The sequence below is a fragment of the Pelmatolapia mariae genome, linkage group LG3_W (genome assembly GCF_036321145.2).
Source record: "Pelmatolapia mariae isolate MD_Pm_ZW linkage group LG3_W, Pm_UMD_F_2, whole genome shotgun sequence".
In the NCBI taxonomy this organism is placed as follows: Eukaryota; Metazoa; Chordata; class Actinopteri; order Cichliformes; family Cichlidae; genus Pelmatolapia; species Pelmatolapia mariae.
Window position 1 is genome coordinate 80,158,371 of NC_086229.1, and position 20,099 is coordinate 80,178,469.

At 42.9% G+C, this 20,099-nt stretch overlaps 1 protein-coding gene across 5 annotated transcripts in view; it reads right to left on the reverse strand.

Annotated features, from left to right (window-relative positions):
• Positions 1–345: 345 nt before the first annotated feature.
• rgs12a (regulator of G protein signaling 12a) overlaps positions 346–20,099 on the reverse strand; it is a 43,896-nt gene continuing 24,142 nt past the window's right edge. For 3 of the 5 annotated variants that reach the window (XM_063470000.1, XM_063470003.1, XM_063470002.1), the window contains 15 exons: positions 19,366–19,387; positions 16,674–16,843; positions 15,729–15,821; positions 14,424–14,567; positions 13,612–13,794; positions 13,373–13,520; positions 12,540–12,637; positions 12,110–12,301; positions 10,325–10,398; positions 10,083–10,209; positions 9,555–9,651; positions 9,260–9,315; positions 8,650–8,761; positions 7,861–8,412; positions 346–1,489 (listed from right to left, as the gene is read on the reverse strand). In XM_063470000.1, coding sequence (XP_063326070.1) covers positions 1,206–1,489; positions 7,861–8,412; positions 8,650–8,761; positions 9,260–9,315; positions 9,555–9,651; positions 10,083–10,209; positions 10,325–10,398; positions 12,110–12,301; positions 12,540–12,637; positions 13,373–13,520; positions 13,612–13,794; positions 14,424–14,567; positions 15,729–15,821; positions 16,674–16,843; positions 19,366–19,387 — 2,352 coding nt within the window. In that variant the 3' untranslated portion in view covers positions 346–1,205. Of the gene's footprint in view, positions 1,490–7,860; positions 8,413–8,649; positions 8,762–9,259; positions 9,316–9,554; positions 9,652–10,082; positions 10,210–10,324; positions 10,399–12,109; positions 12,302–12,539; positions 12,638–13,372; positions 13,521–13,611; positions 13,795–14,423; positions 14,568–15,728; positions 15,822–16,673; positions 16,844–17,498; positions 17,532–19,365; positions 19,388–20,099 lie in introns of all 5 variants that reach the window. The other 2 variants (XM_063469999.1, XM_063470001.1) reach the window with 1 other exon arrangement.

Here is a 20,099-nt window from a genome sequence, read left to right on the forward strand (position 1 = left end):
AGTCATGCAATCTAACCTCTAATTTTCACCAGCTGTAATAATCTTCCTCCAGATGTTGGGCTAAAAATACAAAGAGGAGGCTGGGCCTCTAAATAGCACATAAGTAGCAAGTGAAGGTGGACTTTCCAGATGGGAAATCGTTCAGCCTTGAAGACTACGTTGTTAATTATTGACAGTTCTAACTAACTTAGCAAACACATTGAGCTGGTCAAATATACCAAATATGAAATGAAGACTTTGGATTAGATACAACAACAAAGAAACATTTGAAATATTTTTCCCCCCCTCGTTTACCCGATGAAAGCACAAAAGCGAAGACACACAGTTGGTTAAAGTAGAGCCATCGAAGCCTTTTAATTGTTCAACAATTAGGACAACCTCACAACCACAGAAGCAGAAAGTACAGACAATAGAGGTACTGTTATGTGTCATCTGTACAACACAGGAAGACAATATGAACAAGAAATAGTCAAATATCCAAGAGTCCTCTCCTAGCATGTGGTCCTACTTTCTAATCAGGACACGTAAAACAAAAGTCAAGCTTTACTTTCTAGATTTTAAAATTATCATTGCTATTTCAATTGCATCTCACAACTTTTCTCAGCGCAAGACTAGCAGAAAAAGGTAATGGGTTAATTGGGACTTTAATGTAAAACTCAATATATAGAAACAGCTTAAGAGCTCATTAAATCATTTGGTGATAGTTTCGAAATTGTTATCAAGAACCTGAACAAGCGCTTTCCTGAGCTTTCACTTTTTGGTTTCCACCACCAGAAGGCTGCCAGTTATTACATTTTTTTCCTGAAGTGTTTTTTTGTTTAGAAGCTTCTTATCAAGCAGTGTCCTATTTCTCAGTCATTTCCACTTTTTAAATCATGTACAATTATTAGCAAATGGTACCCTAAAGTGAGTTTCAGGCTTCTTCTGTGGTATTATTATTTAGCCTAACATGGCTCAAAATAATTAATTATCAAAGCATACCAATAACAAAACATATCACTGTCCCAAAATTACAACCGGTACTAGAAGTCACCAAGATGCCTGAAATTTTTTTAAACAAATATACAATATCCATCACCGTAATATTGATGCTTTAGTAAAGAAAACTGACAACTTGTACATGCAGCACATTGTTCGACCACATCTCCTCAAACAACAGTCGCTCAGGCTTTAAAAGTGCAGCAGTGGGGGGGGGGGGTTTCCATTTAGACAATGGTGGCCTTGTAAAGATCTGTGTTGCAGTCCTGGCCCTCCGGTGGGTTGCGGCCGTTCTGGGGCATCTGGGCGTTTCTCATTTTGCTCTGGCACTGTCGCAGCTCGGCGACATAGCCCTGAAAACTCAAGCTCAGCTCAGAGTCCTCACCCTGGGATGTCTCCGCTGTTCCTTCTTCTAGATGTACTCCCTCCACATCCATCACCTCCTGAATGGTATGTGCAGCGTTGGCTTTTTCAGGAGGTGACTTGGCAGTAGGGGTCGTTTCTGTCGCCTCTGTGCAAGGGAGAGAAAAACAAAACAAAACATGGAAGATATAAGATAAATTGATTTATAATGGACATCCAAGAGATACTTAGATATTGCAGACGATGGGTGGGATGGCCCATTCTGCATTCAGTGTTTATTTTTTTTGTTTGTTTGTTTTTATGACCACTTGGGGGCAGCAGAGGTTAAATGTAGACATAAGCAACTTGTATAAAAAATTATATAACATCATAAGGAACCATTCACTGTACTTTAAAGGGCTGTCCACCCAGGAAGTGACTAGCACCAACATGGCAACCACAGACCACCAAAAGTGACATTCAGTAACTGTAAGAGACAGAGAGCGAAATTTCTGCTGGCGAGTGCAAAAAGTAGGCAGGTGCCAAGTTAAACCTTTCTCAACTTTGAGGTGTGAGATTACCAATAAGAATGAAGGACAAGCAACCAAAGCCTGGAATGTCCACCAGTGATCACCTATCAACTAAAAAGCAGCCAATAGGCAAATTGCTTCTAGTGTGAGCGCCTATGTCCAAAAAGTGCACCAACAAAAGATCCTGGGGAATAGTTTTCTAAAGTTATATGCAGGATGATGTTGGGAAATAAATAAGCAGTTTTCTTTTATTTATTTATTTAGCAAAGGTTTTGCAGTTGACAAAAAAAAAAAAATAAGCTGACATGAAAGACTGATTATGAGACTTGATTATACTGGGACAGCTGGAGACCCAACAGCCAAGTAATCATACTTCTTTGAAGTCCACTGCCTGAGGCGCGCGTGTAGTTAGCAGTAGATGGATGAGCCACAAAAAAAAGGGAGACACATGGATGTCCACACGGACCATCACTCTGTCTGACCCAAGCAGAAGGTATAATCAGGGCTTTAGAAATCCTGTAAGCTACACCCTCTTTCTGAAGTCAATGCAGGAAGTGCTAAAAAACCGCAGTTCCATTAATGGCCACTTGGAGCTGACTCCAATCCCCAGAGACTGCCATGTTAAACAATTTGGTCTCAGCTAATTTCCTCTTCGTGACAGCATTTCATTTTGGGGTTTTTTGACAAATAATGTACAAACAGCCTGCCTGAAAACACTGCACTCCATTTTCGGTGGGTAAATTTCAAGTATTAACTTATATGTTAGCACTAATTAGCAGCTAATTAGCGCGATGTGCAGCCACACATTATGTGCAGTTTCGCAGCTTGACAACCATGCTTGCCGGTGTTAACCAATATTCAATAACTGGATAATTTGTTTTGTCTGGGTAGCTACTTCCATCTTTTTGTTACAGTCCGTTTACACCGGGCTCAGTGCAGCTCCTCTTACCTTATACTTTATATGTTGATCTGTTGTTTAACAGAAACACTGAGTACAGCTTTAGACAATCAAATCACAACAACATTTCTCTCGTGTGTTTTCCAAAAATGTTCATTTACACAGGAGTGACTGCACAGATGTGCAAAACTATTCATTCTTGGCCTTCACATCTCTTTTACCTCTCATTACACTGACTGACAGCCAGATGTTTAGCACGGCAATACCAGATTTCAAAAGCACTCAAGCAAAATCTGTCACACCGTGCGAGTGCACATTTTAACTCCACTTTGCTTGATTTTAAGTTGAATAGTGGGGTTGTTTTTTATATTTCAAGCATTCTATAGTTGTGTAATCATCGCAGCTGTTGTCATGATAGACTTGATGACATAACCACTTCTGCTTAAACTTGCTCAACTTTATAGCTGGTTCGTCAGAAAGATCGGACTAAAAACTGACAGGATTAAATATGCTGTACAGTAATTTCAGTGCAATAAAATCTGATGCGACACATCCGAACATTACTGTCTTTATTTCCTTTAACCCCAGAGATGCATGACTTCATCGCAAGACCCCTACAGGATAATAAATAAAACATGCTCAAACTTCCCCCTCTCTTCGCTAATGCAAGTGCACTCAAGAAGCCGCAAAGCCAGCGTTTCTTTTTGATGCTGGTGTTACAGCTATGGGTGATAAACTTTCCACATCTCATGTGAACCATGTGGCCCCCAGAGACTGTAAACACACGGACATAAGCACTACACTTCAACACATAGATGCTCTGAACTCGACTGGCTGTTATTCGCTGCTGTCCGATACATATGTAAACACTGTCAGTGAGCTCCAACAGCTGACCTTATGTAGACCCTCAGCAAACCTATCTACCCTGCAACAGCCTGAACAACCATACTTGGGGGTTGGGGGAGAGAACCTACAAGTACTTTTCCGGTTGTGTAATAGTTTCCAGCACTCGCGTTTGCTGGTTTTACCTCATTTTGCTTACAAAGCGTTTCTAGTGTTACTTGAATTTTGCTTTGCTTGCTAATAGGGGAATACAAGTGGATTATTTTCAGGCCAATTATTAAATAATACTTAATGGCTATTTTATGCAATCTATAGAATGTGAGAGAAAATAGTGAAGACATAGGTTTTCACAAACCCTACCTTTAATTAAAGTCTTATTCTGTTGGTACAAAATAATTTGGAGGTAATTCAGTCCACAATCACAGAAGAGGAACACAGCAAACCCTCACACCTACAGATAAAGTTTAGCCTGGCTGGAACAATTAATCAACTATAAAAATTAATTTATGTCAAAAGAATAATGAAGTCGCAGTTTGTTTTAGCTCTAGTCACAAACTAGAAAAGTTGAGAAAGGCTTCTCTGTTCTCAGCCCCCACCCCCACAGTGAGGTTGTTAATATCGCAGTTTGTTAAAGACCACTGACTGAGCCACCTGGCTTTGTACTGATATGTTAAACCTTTTAATATTACTCACAATAAACCTACAAGATAGGGTTTAAATATGGTTTTTGCTTATAACATAAGCTTTACTTTGCTTAGTCATGAGAGATCAAAGTCATGTAGCTATTACTCAAATGTAATTTCTGGACCTGGTGCGTGCACTTCTACCATTTACACATACACGCTTCTCATGCATGTATTCAGTAGTGTGCTTGCTGATTGGTCTGCACCATGTGATGATGAGGCACAACCATTTAACATGGCCATTCCTCCTGTGGCAACTCCTGTCAGCAACAATGGCGGCAGCAGGGCACTGAACTCGAGCAGCCAGAATGGACCGGAACCAGCTCCAGTCCTCACTTAGTCTCCCTGCAAAAGATCCACATCAAGCCCTCCTCTGACCGCCAGATGGATGATAAGGCAGGCCCGGGGATCAGCAGCTGTCGGCTTTGAGAACAGAAGAGGAAGAAACGGGTGAAGCGGGCTTGAAGGACAGCTCAGTGGCATGGTGCCTCAGATGCAGGCAGCTGAAATCGAGTCATTACAAAGCACTTTGTAATGCCCTGAGATAGAGTCTCAATTACCCCAAGGAATCCTTTAATCTTCCCTCAGCATGAGTGTATAAGAAGAAAAAGAAAACTCAGGACAAACAAGCTCTTGTCGTGAACTTGCTGAATTAATCACTTCTGTAATTTATTGCTTAGTATTCAGACAAAGATCGCAGCCTGTTCTTGTTTATGAAGAGGGCAGCATTATTGTTGACTTAACTAAACACACTTTAAATTGAGTCTGAATCAGTGCTGTGTAGAGATACACTGTGTAATGTCGCCCCCTAGTGGGCATTCTATTCCCCACAGAGCCGTGGAGTAAGAGGGAGCATCAGGTTCAGCCCTGGTTCTCCTTTCTGGTTTTGTCTTTTATAGTTTAATTAGGGCTTTAATTTAGACCGATGTGCCCACTAAAGGTACTAAAAGCTACTAAAAGCTTCAGATCACTGAAGAACTTTAGCCTTCTTTTGGATTCAAACCATATGCAGTTCAAGATAATTGTGTAACTGTCATGTGTGCACACTGGTGACTTTCCAGTAGAATTAGAGGAAATGTCAAAAATGGTACCGCGTGATGCACTTCTGCTGCTGTAGAAAGGATGTCTTTGACTTTCTGCATGACATTAAAATGAGATCCATGTCGAGCTACCAAAGCAGCAATTACTGTATTCTTATTCTCTCGGAACAGCAGAGGGCGTCAGTCTAACAGTAATACAGAAAGCGAGGAGACATCTCTGCAGTGCCTGAAGTCAGCAGGATGACAGATAAAAGAAGAGGAACGCTGCTACTGCACAACATTGGCTTCGCTGCAGTTGGAATTAAAGATGTAACTGTACTCTGTGGGTGGTTTACTTTGTCTTAAACTTATAAAGAAAGCCAGCGAGCTTAACTTTCCACCCAAACTCAAATGTAACAACTTCATAAAGTCTAAAAAGTGAGAAAGTGGAGGCGTTTTAGCTCGCTGCGCGCTGTACAGATCCCAGCACAGCCTCGGTGATACCAAGGTGGCAAACTGCGCTAAAAGCGTGGCCATACCGAATCACTGCTCTGCTCCCATTTTAGCAAGCGAGAGAAAAGAGAAACGGAGAGAAAGAGGCAGGGAGATAGATGAAAACCAGTAGTGACAGTTTCTATCTGTAGCTCAGACAACTCGTGGATAAGGTTACCATGGCGCCCGGTGGTGGGAAGAATCAGCCTGATGTGCTTAGCAACCAGAAAAGAGGAATAAGGCTGTATGAAAGCTGAAAAAGCTTCGATTTATCCTCCTCGTCTTGTGTGTGTAAGCCCTGCTTTGCATTAAAAGCGTAGATATGAAGACAAGGCAATAAGGTCATGTTTGTGCCCCTTTAAAAAAGTGCTTTGAAGTGCATCAAAAAGAGCAGCCGGAGCTGCTCTGTAGCTGGAACACAGGAGTGTGGTTATCTTCTTCTTTTCTGACGACTTCACAGCGTGTCAGGAAAGGCTTCCACTCGAAGCCGCGATCATCACATGTAGGATATCAAAGACTTTGACACATCCACTGGAGAGTAAAGCAACACTGTCACAGATCAAATCACTACTTCAATTAACATAGCATCACAGACAATACACACATATGCACGGAGGAGCGGGGAAAAAAAACACATAAAGGCGGGAAACGTGTGCGGGAGATGCACTCAGTGTACGATGAACCAATGCCGAGGCAAAGCTTTGCAAACCCAATGCGAAACCCACACACACGCGCGAACAGCAGTGGCCCAATTTAAGAAATAAAAGCAATATGTGGTATATCATCAACAACAGCAACAACAAGAAGCAGGTCGGCTGAGCAACGACACCAAATAAACACACACCACACCGAGAGATCCTAGGAGTAAAAAAAATAAAGACACACAGCGAGCAGTGACACTGTGAAATGAGCGTGCACGAGGAAGGACACGGAGGAGTGGGAGCTGATGAGAGGAGGAAGCCACAAGACAAGAACAACAACAAAAAACAGAAAAAGAAAAAACAAATTAAACAAAAAAAGCTAAGAGAGAACGGGAGGAGGCATGTGGAGGCGGAGAGGACATGCGGCGGGGAGAGAGGGGAGGATTGGGGGAGGGACTGATCTCACAAACGTGTAAAAAGACAGACGAGAGTGATTTCCAATTCTAACATTTATTAGATCTATTCAATCACAGGTACAGAGATTATTGGCAGTGATTATCTACAAACAGGCACCTAGAGATGGGGAGCGAATGGGCCTGGTAAAGAATGACAGGCACTTCAACAATGTCACCAGCGCCAAGGAGCACTTGTCCTCCAATGACTAATTATTTTTCACCGTTGCTCAAACTGCTACAGCGTGAGCTGTTTAATGGCTCACCGGATTTGTAGCATTGCGTAAAAAGAGAAGGAAAAAAAAATCTAGCTTTTTGACACTGACATTGTTGAATTGCTCTTAACTAGAGGAGGTGGGATGGAGAGGGATACAGCATTTATATGTACCGACTGTTAGGTATTTGCAGGTCCAACACTGTGCAGCAGTCTGGCTCAATTTTCTTTTTTTTGTACATGAAAGCTGACCTTCGGTAACCTTCGGTGCAACATCTGGCGTCCACATAACTGTCAAATATTGATCATTAATCTCTACGCATTGTGTATATTTCATTGATATTCAACAGATCTGCAATCAGTCACATTTTGCATGCACCCAGAAGGACAAAATATATCACTGGAAATCTGCTAATGTCAGTCACATGTTCAACTCAACAATTTGTGGCGAGGGAGGTGACGTACAAGTAAACGTTACTCACGGAACAAAATACACAGGTCGTTATTTACAGATCAATCTTGAGTAGTGTAATCATCATGATCAATTACACACATGCTTTGCTGAGCTTGATAAAGACGAATCAGGTAAACTGAGAAAGAGTCGATATCAATTTGTCATTAAAGTGCATCAGAGTCAGTGTAGAGGGAGTTTTATTGTCAAAGTGGTCCTGTTCCTGACCACACACATGCATGTACAACACACACACACACACGCACAAGCACACACGCAAACACACCGAATGTTAGGTTGTTACACTGTAGAAATACCTGAACTGGACTTTCCCTCTTCGCCCGCGTCTTTAGCCTGGGAGCAGGGCGGTGGTGGGGTGAAGTTGGCTGCCGGCAGGCTGCTATCGAAGGACGACACAGGGGACGGTGAAGGAGGCAGCAGGGTGGGGCTGCTGATGTCGCCTTCACCGATGAGAGTCAGGTCGGTGTTGGCGTCCTCCTCCACGGTGCGGAGGGTTGGACGGGTGTCTGAGGGCCGGAGGATGGGGGACATGTGAGTGCCGAAGGTTGGGTGGCGTGGAGGGGGCATGAGGCACCGCCTGGAGTGTCCGTTCGCACTGGAGCTAAGAGAGGAGTCAAGGCTCTCCGAGCGTAGGCTGGAAGTAAGGGGGCTCCGGGAGGGAATGCCATTCTCTCGAACCGGCTTCAGGGAGTTGGGGGTGGAGCAGGCCAGGTCGGAGGACACGGAGACAGAGGAAGTGGGCGGAGTCAGTCGCAGGAAGTCGGGAAGCACTAGGTCGTCTTTGTTCAGGAGACCACGCTGGTCGTTGGCTCGGGTGCTCTGCGCCCGGCTCAGCAGCTCAAAGAATTCTGGAAAACAGTTCAAGCACATTTCCTCACTTGAAAGTTTCCAAACACACGGAAGAAAAGGATTAGCTGGGTGTGACGTGCAGCAGAGCGGCCTCGCTCCTCTTAAGAGAAAAGAACCCTCATGGAGCTCACAAAGACACGAGTTAGTCCTAAAGGCAAAGCAAAGCTAAGAATTCCACCACAAGTTAAAAAAAAGAAAAGAAAGAAAGACAAATAAGGAGAAAAAGGGGGATTTACCTTCAGCTTCATCTATATTAATCTTTTTCTGTTTTCTCTTATCCTTTGGGAGTGCTGAGTCTGGTCCACTTGGCCTCACAGAAAAGTCCTTTGGTGCTGACCTCTCATCTCCCTGCAGATTCAACAATAACAAGGCACTCTATTAAGGGGATGGAGGGACGATGTGGTGTGTGGGGAGGTCGTAAGGGGTGGGGTGGGATGGGGGCGAAGCTAAGCACGAGCTGCTAAGCACCCTACTGAGCAGTTTGTCCAGATTTACTGAGACCTTCAGGTAAAAATGAGCTTGGTCCATCTGTCGGCTGTGTGTCTTTAAGGACCCTGATAGAATCCAGACTAAGCAGGATCTGCCTTCATATGGTGCAATAACTCAAGCGGAGAAAACAGGAGTGAGTGAGTCAGCCATAGGCAGTGTTAGGGAGAGGAAGACCCCAAAATAACAGTAATAATAATATAAAAAAAAAAAAAAAGGAAGTAAACACCAACTGATAGCTTAGCATTGGCTCAGTGTTAATAATGTTATTAAATGATGTTGCAGAAGCAGCAGCAGAAAAAGACAAAAACACCACTCTTTTTATCGTTGTGTGAGAATAAAGATGTGACGAGTACTCACTGTCGCAGAAAAACTCCGGGTTGGGTGACTTTTTAAGGAGGAAGACTTGGATTTGTCTATTTGAGAGAGAGAGAGAGAGATGTGTACATGAAAAATTCATCGGGTTGAGAAACTGATGAGGAAGAGCATGAGACAGAGAGGGGAGGAGAGGGTGCTTGAGGCGTAATGAGAGAGACGTCTTGCAAAAACTCGTACACGTTAATCAGCAGGATGACAGAGGTGGGCGTGATTTACATTTTTCTGGTGCCTTGATGAGAAAGGACAAACCAGTTTTGTTTTTTTTGTTCCATTCTACCTTTGACTGAACAGGGATCTGCTCGCTCCAGCACAACTCGCAGGCCGTCCAGACTCGATATGGGGGCACCCAGATCCAGAGGCTCAGTCTCGCCGCTCTATTATAAAATAAAATTTGAAGGTCAACATGTTAGTATCCTCACCTGTTGTGCGGAAATCTAAATACTGCTGCCGCGTGTGTTCCTTTGCTTAGTTTATAAACCATCTTTCAGCTCTGGTCTACTGTATAATACAGTTATAATGCCTGGAAACCCACAGGACTAAAATAAATCTGACAGGGGTTTAGGGGGAGGAGTAGAGAGTCGGCATGTTTGAGGAGTGTCGTCATTCTTAATTATAGCCCCGGTGCTTCGTCTTAGCAGGCTGGGCTGAGTCAGAGTGCTAACCACTGTGTAGAGATGGAAAAGGATGCGGTCGTTTTACCCCCCTAACCATGATACTCCACCCTGTGGCACAGTCACACACTACACAGGCTGCTGTCTGGACACACGGGAGCTTCAAAAGGATTAAGGCACTGGGGACAACTTACTATTTTGGCCACAAGATCAGCAAGGTGGAGACCATATTTGGCCACCACGGGCCGCAGGACCTCAGTGACTGGCTTGGTCGGCTTGGCTTTCAGCCCCACGGAGCGGTTAATGGGCACCAGATCCAACCTACCAGTGAGCCGAGAGCATCAAAGTAAATGTGACAGCAATGAAAGCAGAAACGCAAAATGAGAAACTGAAGGCGATTAACAGACTCAAGGGAACACTGATTGGTTGTTCATACCTAAACAATGTGCGCTTCTCCAGTCTCAGGTCTCTGGAGCTTAGTGTCATACAGTCTTGGTCCAACACTAAAGGCTAAGAGGGAAAAAAGCATAAAACTGCACATTAGCAGCACATAAAGAGCCAGGATCAAACACAACATTGAGCGCTATAAACAGCAATGAAAAAAACTAATTATCTGTAATTCTCTTTTTGATTCACTTCACAACTTATATTTGCTAACAAGGACTCCTCAGGTGTGCTGTACCCAAATATTTAAGTGTCTGGATATTGGAAGTATTTGTTTTTTTGTAAATATGAAAAATATCTGCCATCTTAGCTCGAGTACGAGGCTTCTGTTTCACACTGAGCACTGATCATCACACTTCGCTTCACCTCATTCTCGCCGTTATTAGAATGAGTGACTTTTCATGCTCCTCTAACGAGCTGCTGTTAGAATTAACTGCCTAGTGAAAAATCTTCTGCTTCTTTCTCTCTCCGTCATCTTTTTACGAGGGCACACGGCCAAGATCGCGGCACATCCATCATCTTTTTTTAAACAATATTTTTATTGTTTTCGCAGCAGCATACAAAGATTTGTTTTCACAGTAATATGCAGCAGTAGTAAAAACACTTTTCCCCCCTCACCTTCCACCCCTGCTCTCTCCCAAACCTACATCAAATAAAAACACATAAAATGTGCATACATTAGTGCAGTATGTGGTATTTATACTTCCATCATCTTTAAACTGTGTACACTAATTTTGTCAAGATGACATAAAAATTATAAAGTGACAAGACACACCCGGCCTGCTGAAGCTCCTTTTTCAAGGTAATTTTTGTTTGTTTTTTTTAATTGTGAAAAATGTCAGCTTGACACTCTCCTCATTCACAGTAATGATTATCATGTTCACTGTTTCAAACTTCATCAGCTTTTACTGAATAATTATGGGTGCCCCAGCTTATATTAGAGTGACACACATCCCTGTACTATTCAGAGCCTAACAGATATATCAATAGGGCCGATATCAGATCTTTGCTAATAATTTTTGAAAACTGGGTTTTGGCATAGATGAGCTTAGAGCCCCACTGTTTTCTCAGAAGGCTGATCATTTTCTGATCTATCGGTATCAGTATTTCTAAAGGCCAATAAAAGACAATTTCAACAGGTTACACACTTTGTCCACAGAGGACACATTGGAGCATCCATATTGGCAACAGTTTTAGAACGCCACAAACGCAACGATCAGCTGATCCCAGCAAAACAAGGCAGAGTGTGAATGAGTAATCCGTGAGTCGTTGTAACAAGATTACGTTTAAACTGCGTTGTCATATTATGTCAGTAAGGAATCACAAATATTTGCACATAACAAATTTTAGGGAAATACATCTGTTTCATGTATCTGAAATTAAAAAGAAATATTTGCCAACATATTGGCTTTTCAAGTAACCGAATATTGGTATTGGTATCAGTCTTAAAAATCCTATATCAGTCAGAGTAAGCAGTAAACAGAGTGTGACCCCTATGTGAGACACTGTGTTTCTTCTACCCTTTCTTTGATGACTCTCAGATAATTTTTTTTGGAACCAAGGCTTTGTCTTGTTCCTTCTGATAAGTTCTACAGAACTCAAAAGTCTCTATTTGGGAGAGCCTCACCCCCCAAACAAAGCAATTCCTAAAGGCTACATTTTATTTTCTTAATGTAAGCACAGGTGAATAACTCTGCTCAAATTGTTTCTGTAGCAGTGCTTAGCTTACTGGGACAGCAGCAGATGTATGCAGCATTTGTCAGCAGTTTGTTCTCACCTTGTCTCCTCCCACCAGGAAAAGGTCAACGGCGGCAACATTGACACTAATGTTCTGGCAGAGTTCTTGGAGGACTTCCCTGATGGAGGCACCTGGCCGAAGGCTGACAGAAGAGCAGGAGCCGTCGGGTAGCAGCACGCTGCACTGTTTGGGAGCACGTTCCCACGCTCCAACCGAGTGGCGATTATCAGACTGAGGTCAAAGAATTAAAAATAAATGCATACATAAATAAAAACTTTTTAATATTATATATATATATATATATATATATATATGTATGTGTGTGTGTGTTTTTTCTTTCATGTGACCCATAAACAAAAAAACTCCATGGTCTGAGAAGTATATAAAAAACTGCTGCGGCCCTATTATGACAGCTTCACCAGACACTGAGCTCTGTGTTGCCATGGTGACCCGTCCATAGGAGTCTTACCTCAATCTTGCCAGCGGAGCAGGAAATGGGCATCTCCAGACTGGTACCGGATGACAAGGAGCCCTGGGACTCCCTCCTCCCATTACTGCCCCAGTAATCTGCACAGCGCAGCGCAGAGTACGACAGATTAGTGCACGTCAGAGAGACACGAGCACACTGCTCATTTTACATGACACTTACAATATGCAACACCGAGGTGTAATATGACTAATAACAGTGTTTCCGTATCGAAGTTGGTCACTGGAAGATTTTGGCAAACAGAAAGGCGCGTTTTATCAAAGAGAATAAATAAAGGATATGAGTGGGAGTTGGAGTTTCATTTCAGGACAAATGCATTTAGAGAGAGTGTAAAATGTATATTTAGTCACATTAAGTAAGAACAGAATCGAGTTTTTTGCACACAACTGGCATGAGAAACAAACTACAAGTAATCATTACTGATGTAAGCCTAAAAGTCAGAAAACGGAATTGTACTTGATTTTAAAACCTCACAAAATTTTAAAGTTTATGGCCATTTTGTATCATAGTCTTAAATAAAATCAACCCAAAACATAATAACAACTTAAAAACAAAACAATAAAAAACACTAAGACTATCTTTTAAACCCTTCCTTGGGCCTCCCCAGTGTGTCAGGACGCAACAAGTATGTTTTTGCCAGGGTACCCAGTGTGTGAGAGACTTCCAGCTGTGTTTCTTCACTTCTACCCTGCATGTATCTCACTCCAGCCCTGGAGCTGGCACTGATTTGGTGTCTTATTCAAGGACAATCGAGCGCTGCAGACATTTGTGTCGGGGACGTTTGAAACATTCACCGTTGTCAGTTCATTCCTTACCGAGGTTAATGTCTCCGATGTCCTTCTTCTTTGGACCCTTCCCAAAACTCCTGTTGCGCGACCAAGAGAAGAAGCCACGTTTCTTGTCGGCGCTCTCGTCTCTGCCGTCTTCATTCAGTGACCTCCCTGAGCGCTGCTTTCTGACGTCCTGTGAATTGGGAGGCAAATAGACCCATTATCCGTCAGTGTGGACAACAACCACACAACTCCGTGAGAGGTGTCTTTAATAAATGCTATACCTTTTTGGGGGTCGACAGGGTGGAGCGGTCAGAGCTGGCACTGTGCTTTGAGGGGGCAGGGCTGCAGGGGATTTGGTAGGGGTCCGGCAAGGGCTGACCGTCCATCTCAGCACGCATGCACTCCTGGTAGAGGGAGGACTTGAGGAAACGCGAATAGCTGTCAAATTTCATCAAGTTGAAGATCTGCAGACGTGGCGAGAGGGGGCGATGAGTAAGACATCGGAAGTGAGGATTTGAGAAATTTGGACCAAAAAATACATAAATAAATAAAAAGAGAAGAGAAGATGTGCAATAGACAAAAAGCTGCTAGTGTTAACATATGGTTACAGCTCATGTTTTGACAGCGGACTTAATGGTTAAAATTTAATCGTACTCATGTGCACACTGAAAATATACAGATCTCTGACTGTGTGTCTATGGGGCTGTGTGTACAGTATGTGCTAGGTTCTCTGTGGGTGTATGCCAGTTTGTGTTTATCTCTCTGGTAAAGCCTCAGAGCCCTTTTGTAAACAAATGCAGATGGCCACCAAAAAAAAGCCAATATGCTTGTGCTAAGTGACTAAAGGCTAGATGAGAACAGAACCCCCTACTGCACGCAGAATCCCTCCTCCATTAATACTGTCTAGAAAAAGCTTGATCCTCAGCTTGATACCGAACAACTGAAGAATTCAAATGAGGTTCTCACAAAGGGCCTGTCACTAAAAGTCAAACTGTTTGTTGAATGTTTTGATTACTGCGGGAGCACCGCATTATTTATCCGCTGCCTCATTTGGAACACTAATAAATAAACTCAACAGCTGTCTCGTTGCTACCTGTAGCTGCTGGGTCTTGAACATGTCAGGCTTTGGGGAGGTTAGGACGTCATCGGCCAGCTGGGCTTGGCTGTCGATGTTGACCGGCATGGTGGCCTTGCTGGACAGGAAGCTGTTGTAGATCTCCCCTGCTCTCTGGGACAGCTGCAGGAAAGAGAATTGTTGAGAATTTCAAGAAAAACCACAGAACATTTTGCTGCCAAATGCACCAGCTTTCTGAGTAATGCATTTGAGGCAAATACATGAGCCTCAAGATGTGATGAGTGTGTGTATTATGCTATGCTACACTGATGCAAACACCATCATGCTTGTTTTATGGTTTGTTTAGCTATTTCCCCCCCCAAAAGGGTATGCATCTAATGGAAACATGCTTGCATGCAGTCCTTAAAGGACCCAGAACCATGCAGCTCTACATAGCTTGAAGGTGATTGGTTGAAAAAGTGGACGGAAACAGGAACAGGGGAGTCAATTGGAAAAAGCACAAAAAAAATCCAAAATAAGACCAAAATAAAGCATGAGAAGCACAGATGGTGGCTGCAGCACTTTTTTTTGACTGTTTTTAACACTTAGTTTCACTTCAGCTCTTCGCATGTTATAAGTTTGCCCTTTTCTATGGCTGGCTGTTTGTGACACTGCCCCCTAGTACAGTAATCAGCTACAACATGTAAGCGATATCTGTTACAGTTAGACGTATGCACAACTCTTTTTAGAACCTTTCTTGTAACCTGGGTAAGTGGCTTATGTCTTTGGCAGCATTCATTTATACTTTTGCGTGCTCTTAATGACCTTGTGCTCATGTCCACGTGTTGTATATGCAGCGCCAGCCACAATAAAAATAAATTAAAATCCCGGGACACTGTTCTTTCCGGGGTCCTCACTTTTTCTTGTGCTTTTTTTCCCCTGTGAGCCTTCATAATGAGGGCATGACTTTTCTTCCTTATATTATTGCTATTATTGCTAATATCTCAGTAATAAAAGTGCAATAGTTGTGGGTTGCGTAGATGCATTGATGTAGTTATATTTCCAAGTACGTGCACATCAGGTCATGGCGTAAGTTACTTTGTAGGGTCTCAGGCGGGCTACCTAGCTATGGTGTAGATTCAACTGTAAAGCCGAGAATATATAAATAATACTTATTTAATTGTGTGACAAATGATTTACGGAAAAAAGAAAACTCAGGTCTTAAACACTTCATATTTTTTTTGTATGACCTGTATCTTTGGTTAAAGGGGATAATCCACCAATTCACAGTGGGCCCCCCAAACAAAACTGTGACTGGATCTGCAGCTGCACACTGTAGCTTACCTGCTTTTTATCTGTTGCAGGGACATGACTGAAGTATTCACAGGCCTGCCAGAACAAGATATTCTCCTCGCTGAATTCTTTCTTGAGAAATTCCTGTGGAAACACACAGTAAAAGAGGGGTTTTTTTTCCTCTGTCTATGTAATCTCAACTGGTGATCACATTCTCATCTTTCCAGTTCTGCTGCTGTTGAGACCAGTCGAGCGGGCAGATATTACTGGGTGTAATGTAACAAGATTGGTGTAAGTGTAGGCGCAGGATGGTGTAGGCGAGCGCAGCTCTGATCAGTGCTGAGGGAAGGTGAGGAGGGAGGTGGTTCTGGGATGGAAGAACTTAATGTTGAGCTTTCTGAAGGTGTTGTGGGCTAAATTCAAAAGCACATCTTTTATGTGGGAGGAAATGGTACATGACAATAAACTCACTCACTCACTCACTCACCAGGGTTTAGTGTTGGTAAATGGCTCTTCACTTTAACCAGACGGAAAAGAATTCATTTATATCACGCTACAGCTTTTTGTTTACACTACATATCAACTCTTTAATAGATATTTACATCCAGATGTATTAATAGTACATCTGGATGTAAATATTTCCCTCTGAAGACAGTGGAGCTCAGAATTGAGCTAAAATGGATGCATATTAGTCATCAGTTGAACAAGTACAGAACTAAAATAAACTGGCAGAGAGATAATTTGGAAGTGTTTGCTAACACGTCTGTCCGTGTTGCAGTTGGAGCTTGTTTCTATTAATCTCAGAAATATTAAATAATGCCTCAAGTATTCAAAATATTCTTTCCTTTTTTGCTCATTAGTCTCCAAAAGTAACATCTGGAGTTACAGGACTTTGATCTACATCAGTGACTCAAATCTAAAGCACAGAGAAGCTTTCAGCAAACCCCTTAATAACACTCTTGATAACCTCCGAAAGGATTCTTTCTCCCAGCTTACCGAGAAGTAGCGCACACCCACGGGATCCTGGAGGAGACGCTCAAAGCAGGAGGACCAGCTGGCCACACGCTGCTCTGGAGCCCCTCGGTTGCTGCCTGCTCCTGGAAGACTGCCATTACTGTTCAGGCTGCTCTGGCTGCAGCAGCTCTGCAGCTGGATCCCACTATAGTCTGCGAGACAGGAGAGCGCAGTGCAAAGGTTAGAGAGCGCTGATGCTAAAGGGTAATTCCAGCCAGAGGGGGGGTACCAGAGCTAGATTCTCCACTGTGGCCTTTCACCCTTTCTAAATATAACAGTGGTGTTTTGTATGTTTTACTTCCTTTGAACAGTTTTAACTTCACCGAATGTTTTTGAGAACGAAAGCTACAGTTGGACTGCAATTAAATCCATGGCAAATGGAAATGAGATCCTCGTTAATCAGAAATTTCCAAAGGTAGGTACATCAATCACATCTGGCGCTCGTGCTAATGCTATTCATGCAATCCACCCAAAATTCTCACAACCTGTTCAATAATTTCCTTTCCTTTAGCTGAAGCAAATCTGAAATAAAGGAAAGAACACACAATTTGTCAGAAAATTAATGATCCTGTTAGAGAGGGGAATATTTACCCTAAAGCTTTTTAGACTAGAAAGGCAAGAAGTGCACAAAGACACAGCAGAGGTTGCTCACATTGCACGAGGGAGCAGCAGAAAGAGAGCGCAGAGGTGAAAAAGGAGGAAAGAAAGAGGCGACACAGCTGATTACAGGGAAGGCCACAGGGAAGTGTGGGTGACAATACAGGAGCTGGTACAAAGCTAAAGTGGTGGCCTCGGCCTACACAGTACCTGCTATCATGGCGGCAGATGGCCACTTTAGAGCTGTGAGCAGATCGAGTGAGGAGTGCACAGTAAAAACAAAAAAAACAAAAAGGGTCTCAGCCAAATTGGTTACACATACACGGTTGTCATTCTGTGGAAAGTCAATTCGCTGGCGCAGGCGACCGAAATTAAGCGGTTGCTTTTACATTTCAGAAAGGAATGGTGGCAGGGCAAGTAAGGTGTAGTACTGCATATCTTTATCTTGCCAATCCACCTGCATGAGTGGGCTAGATCTGCAAACAAAATAAAAGAACTCTAAATAGCAGATGACATCACTGACTGTGAGTAAGGCTGCGTTCTATTTACCTCGGGTAGTGACATCACTCCCAAGTTGAGCACATTCCAGTAGCCGGAATGTGTCGGAAAACCAAGGATTTATTTTGCTCCTTGGCGAGGTGGAACACTTCAAGCATCACTAGCAAAACCATGCAGTACTTTTTTTCTGTTGCACTTAAAAACTGTGCTTTCACAGGTGGAGCACAGTCAGTCTGCATGTAGCTTATTTATCGAGTCACAAATACACAACAGTGGTTGTACTGACTGCAAACATACAAATAGTACAGCAGCACAAACTGCTTTACCAATGTTTAAAAGCACAGCCGCCATCTTGGATTGTTAAGCCGGGCTCAATGGTGCCGTTCTGATGGGTCGTTCCAAAATAAGCTGGAAGTTCTCAGTTGGAATCTGAATGTGGAACACCGCCTGAATTTGTTAAGTCAGGGCAGCACCACTCACGTCTAGCTCAAATCTAAGATAGTAGCAGTGAATGTAAACAGTAGTAAACCTGTAAAACTTTTAATCCTTTCTGCCACTGTTGTGTATTTGTGACTCACTAAAATTACCATATGCAGACCACTGAAAAGTCTCTATCCAAGCATGTGCTGTTTTTAAGCACACAAAAACAAGTACTATGCTGTATTGTTAGCAATACCAGGCTCTGTGGTGCTAAGAACCAAAACAAATGTTTTTTTTTCCTTTTTCTTTTTTTTAACATTACATTACAACTGGAACAAGCTAACTGGGGAGTCATGTCACTCATGGGTTCCAAGGTGTCTGGAATGGAGGTATGACTTTCTGAGTTGGAAGTCCCACTTGAGGCTGTTGCTCCCATTGAAAATTCTGACTGGGAACTCGGAAATTCCCATTTCAAATGGAAAGAAACATAAGGTGGCCTCTGTATGACCTTCCAAGCCTACACCACATCCTAGTTAAAGTAGATGTCCAATTAAAATTAGACTATTTTTCCATAAATTATGAGTAAACATATTTCTTTTAACAGTACGGTCAAATGAGTCCTGGTCTGAGGTTTTCTGACAAGGTATTTGTTTGGACTTGGCTTATTGTATTAGGACTGAGGGCCTATGTTTACTACACTGTTGGCTGCTCAGCTAATGAGACAGCTTTAGAAAGCAAACAGCCGTGCATGTCTGATCCACATCAACGGTGAAAGAAGCGGAGCTGCACTCCTCAACACAGCCTTGGTCAGCCTGTTCGCAAGCGCTGTTAAAACTGCTATGAAAGGGAAGACCAGACAGCATCCAAGCTTAGCCACGAATGCAACCCAACCACGCTGGGTAAACAACATTTGTTAACGAGGCATGCTGCCTACAGCGAATACATCATGCTTGCTAAAAGACTTTTTATTAGGTCACTTTATTGAGCAGCTACAAAGTTCTGTGTTGAGGGCGGAATATAAAATGAGAAATAAAAACAACAAAAATGAACCAAACAATGAATGTTGAAAAGACTTCAGTTTTAAGATTGTAAATATTCATAAGCACACAGATTGAATTCCTCTCCACACTCTCATAAAAAAAAAAAGAGTTGCACTTACCACCATCTGATGAAGCAGCAGACTGGAAGAGAACAAAGAGAGACATGAGTGAGAAGTTGCCCTCATGACCTCCTGCGCAGACACAAGAGGCTGAATGCTGTGCTGGTAACTGTCCATTCAGGCATCCCTGTGAGCTGTGTGTCCTCCTGGTTTGTAAGTAAAACTGAGTGTGCTGCTTGGAAAGGGCTGGACCTTGGGGGGGGGGGGGGGGGGGGGGGGGGGCTTACACAATTACTTTATGTGGGTGGATCTCTACCCCCGTACCACGGACAGCTGTTCACACCTCCACACCGGTACCCCACCCACAGCTCTGAACGTGCGCATTCCTGCTAACTGCAGTCACAGGATCAGGAGTCATCAAGGCAGACTGCTTAACGATGAGCTTTTCACTTGTTAATTTGGAGAGTGGCAGTTTTATGCATGTGTAGATGTCCCTAAGAAAGGCAAATGACACGAGCTCCCCTACTGGGCACGGAGATCTTTTTAGAAGTTTATGTAGAGCTGCAGGAATTAACCCATACACTGAAAGCAGATTGAGAGAAATTATCATTAGGAATCCCCAGCTGATTACTGGTTTGACTGACTGACTATCTTCACATTTTCAGCTGAGACAAAGGAAGATGAATTGATTGGGATAAATAATATGTGGATTAATTCACAATGGAAAGCATTTGTACTCATAGCCCTAATTGGAGTGTAATTACAGCCAGAGAATAAGGCTCAATAAAAACACC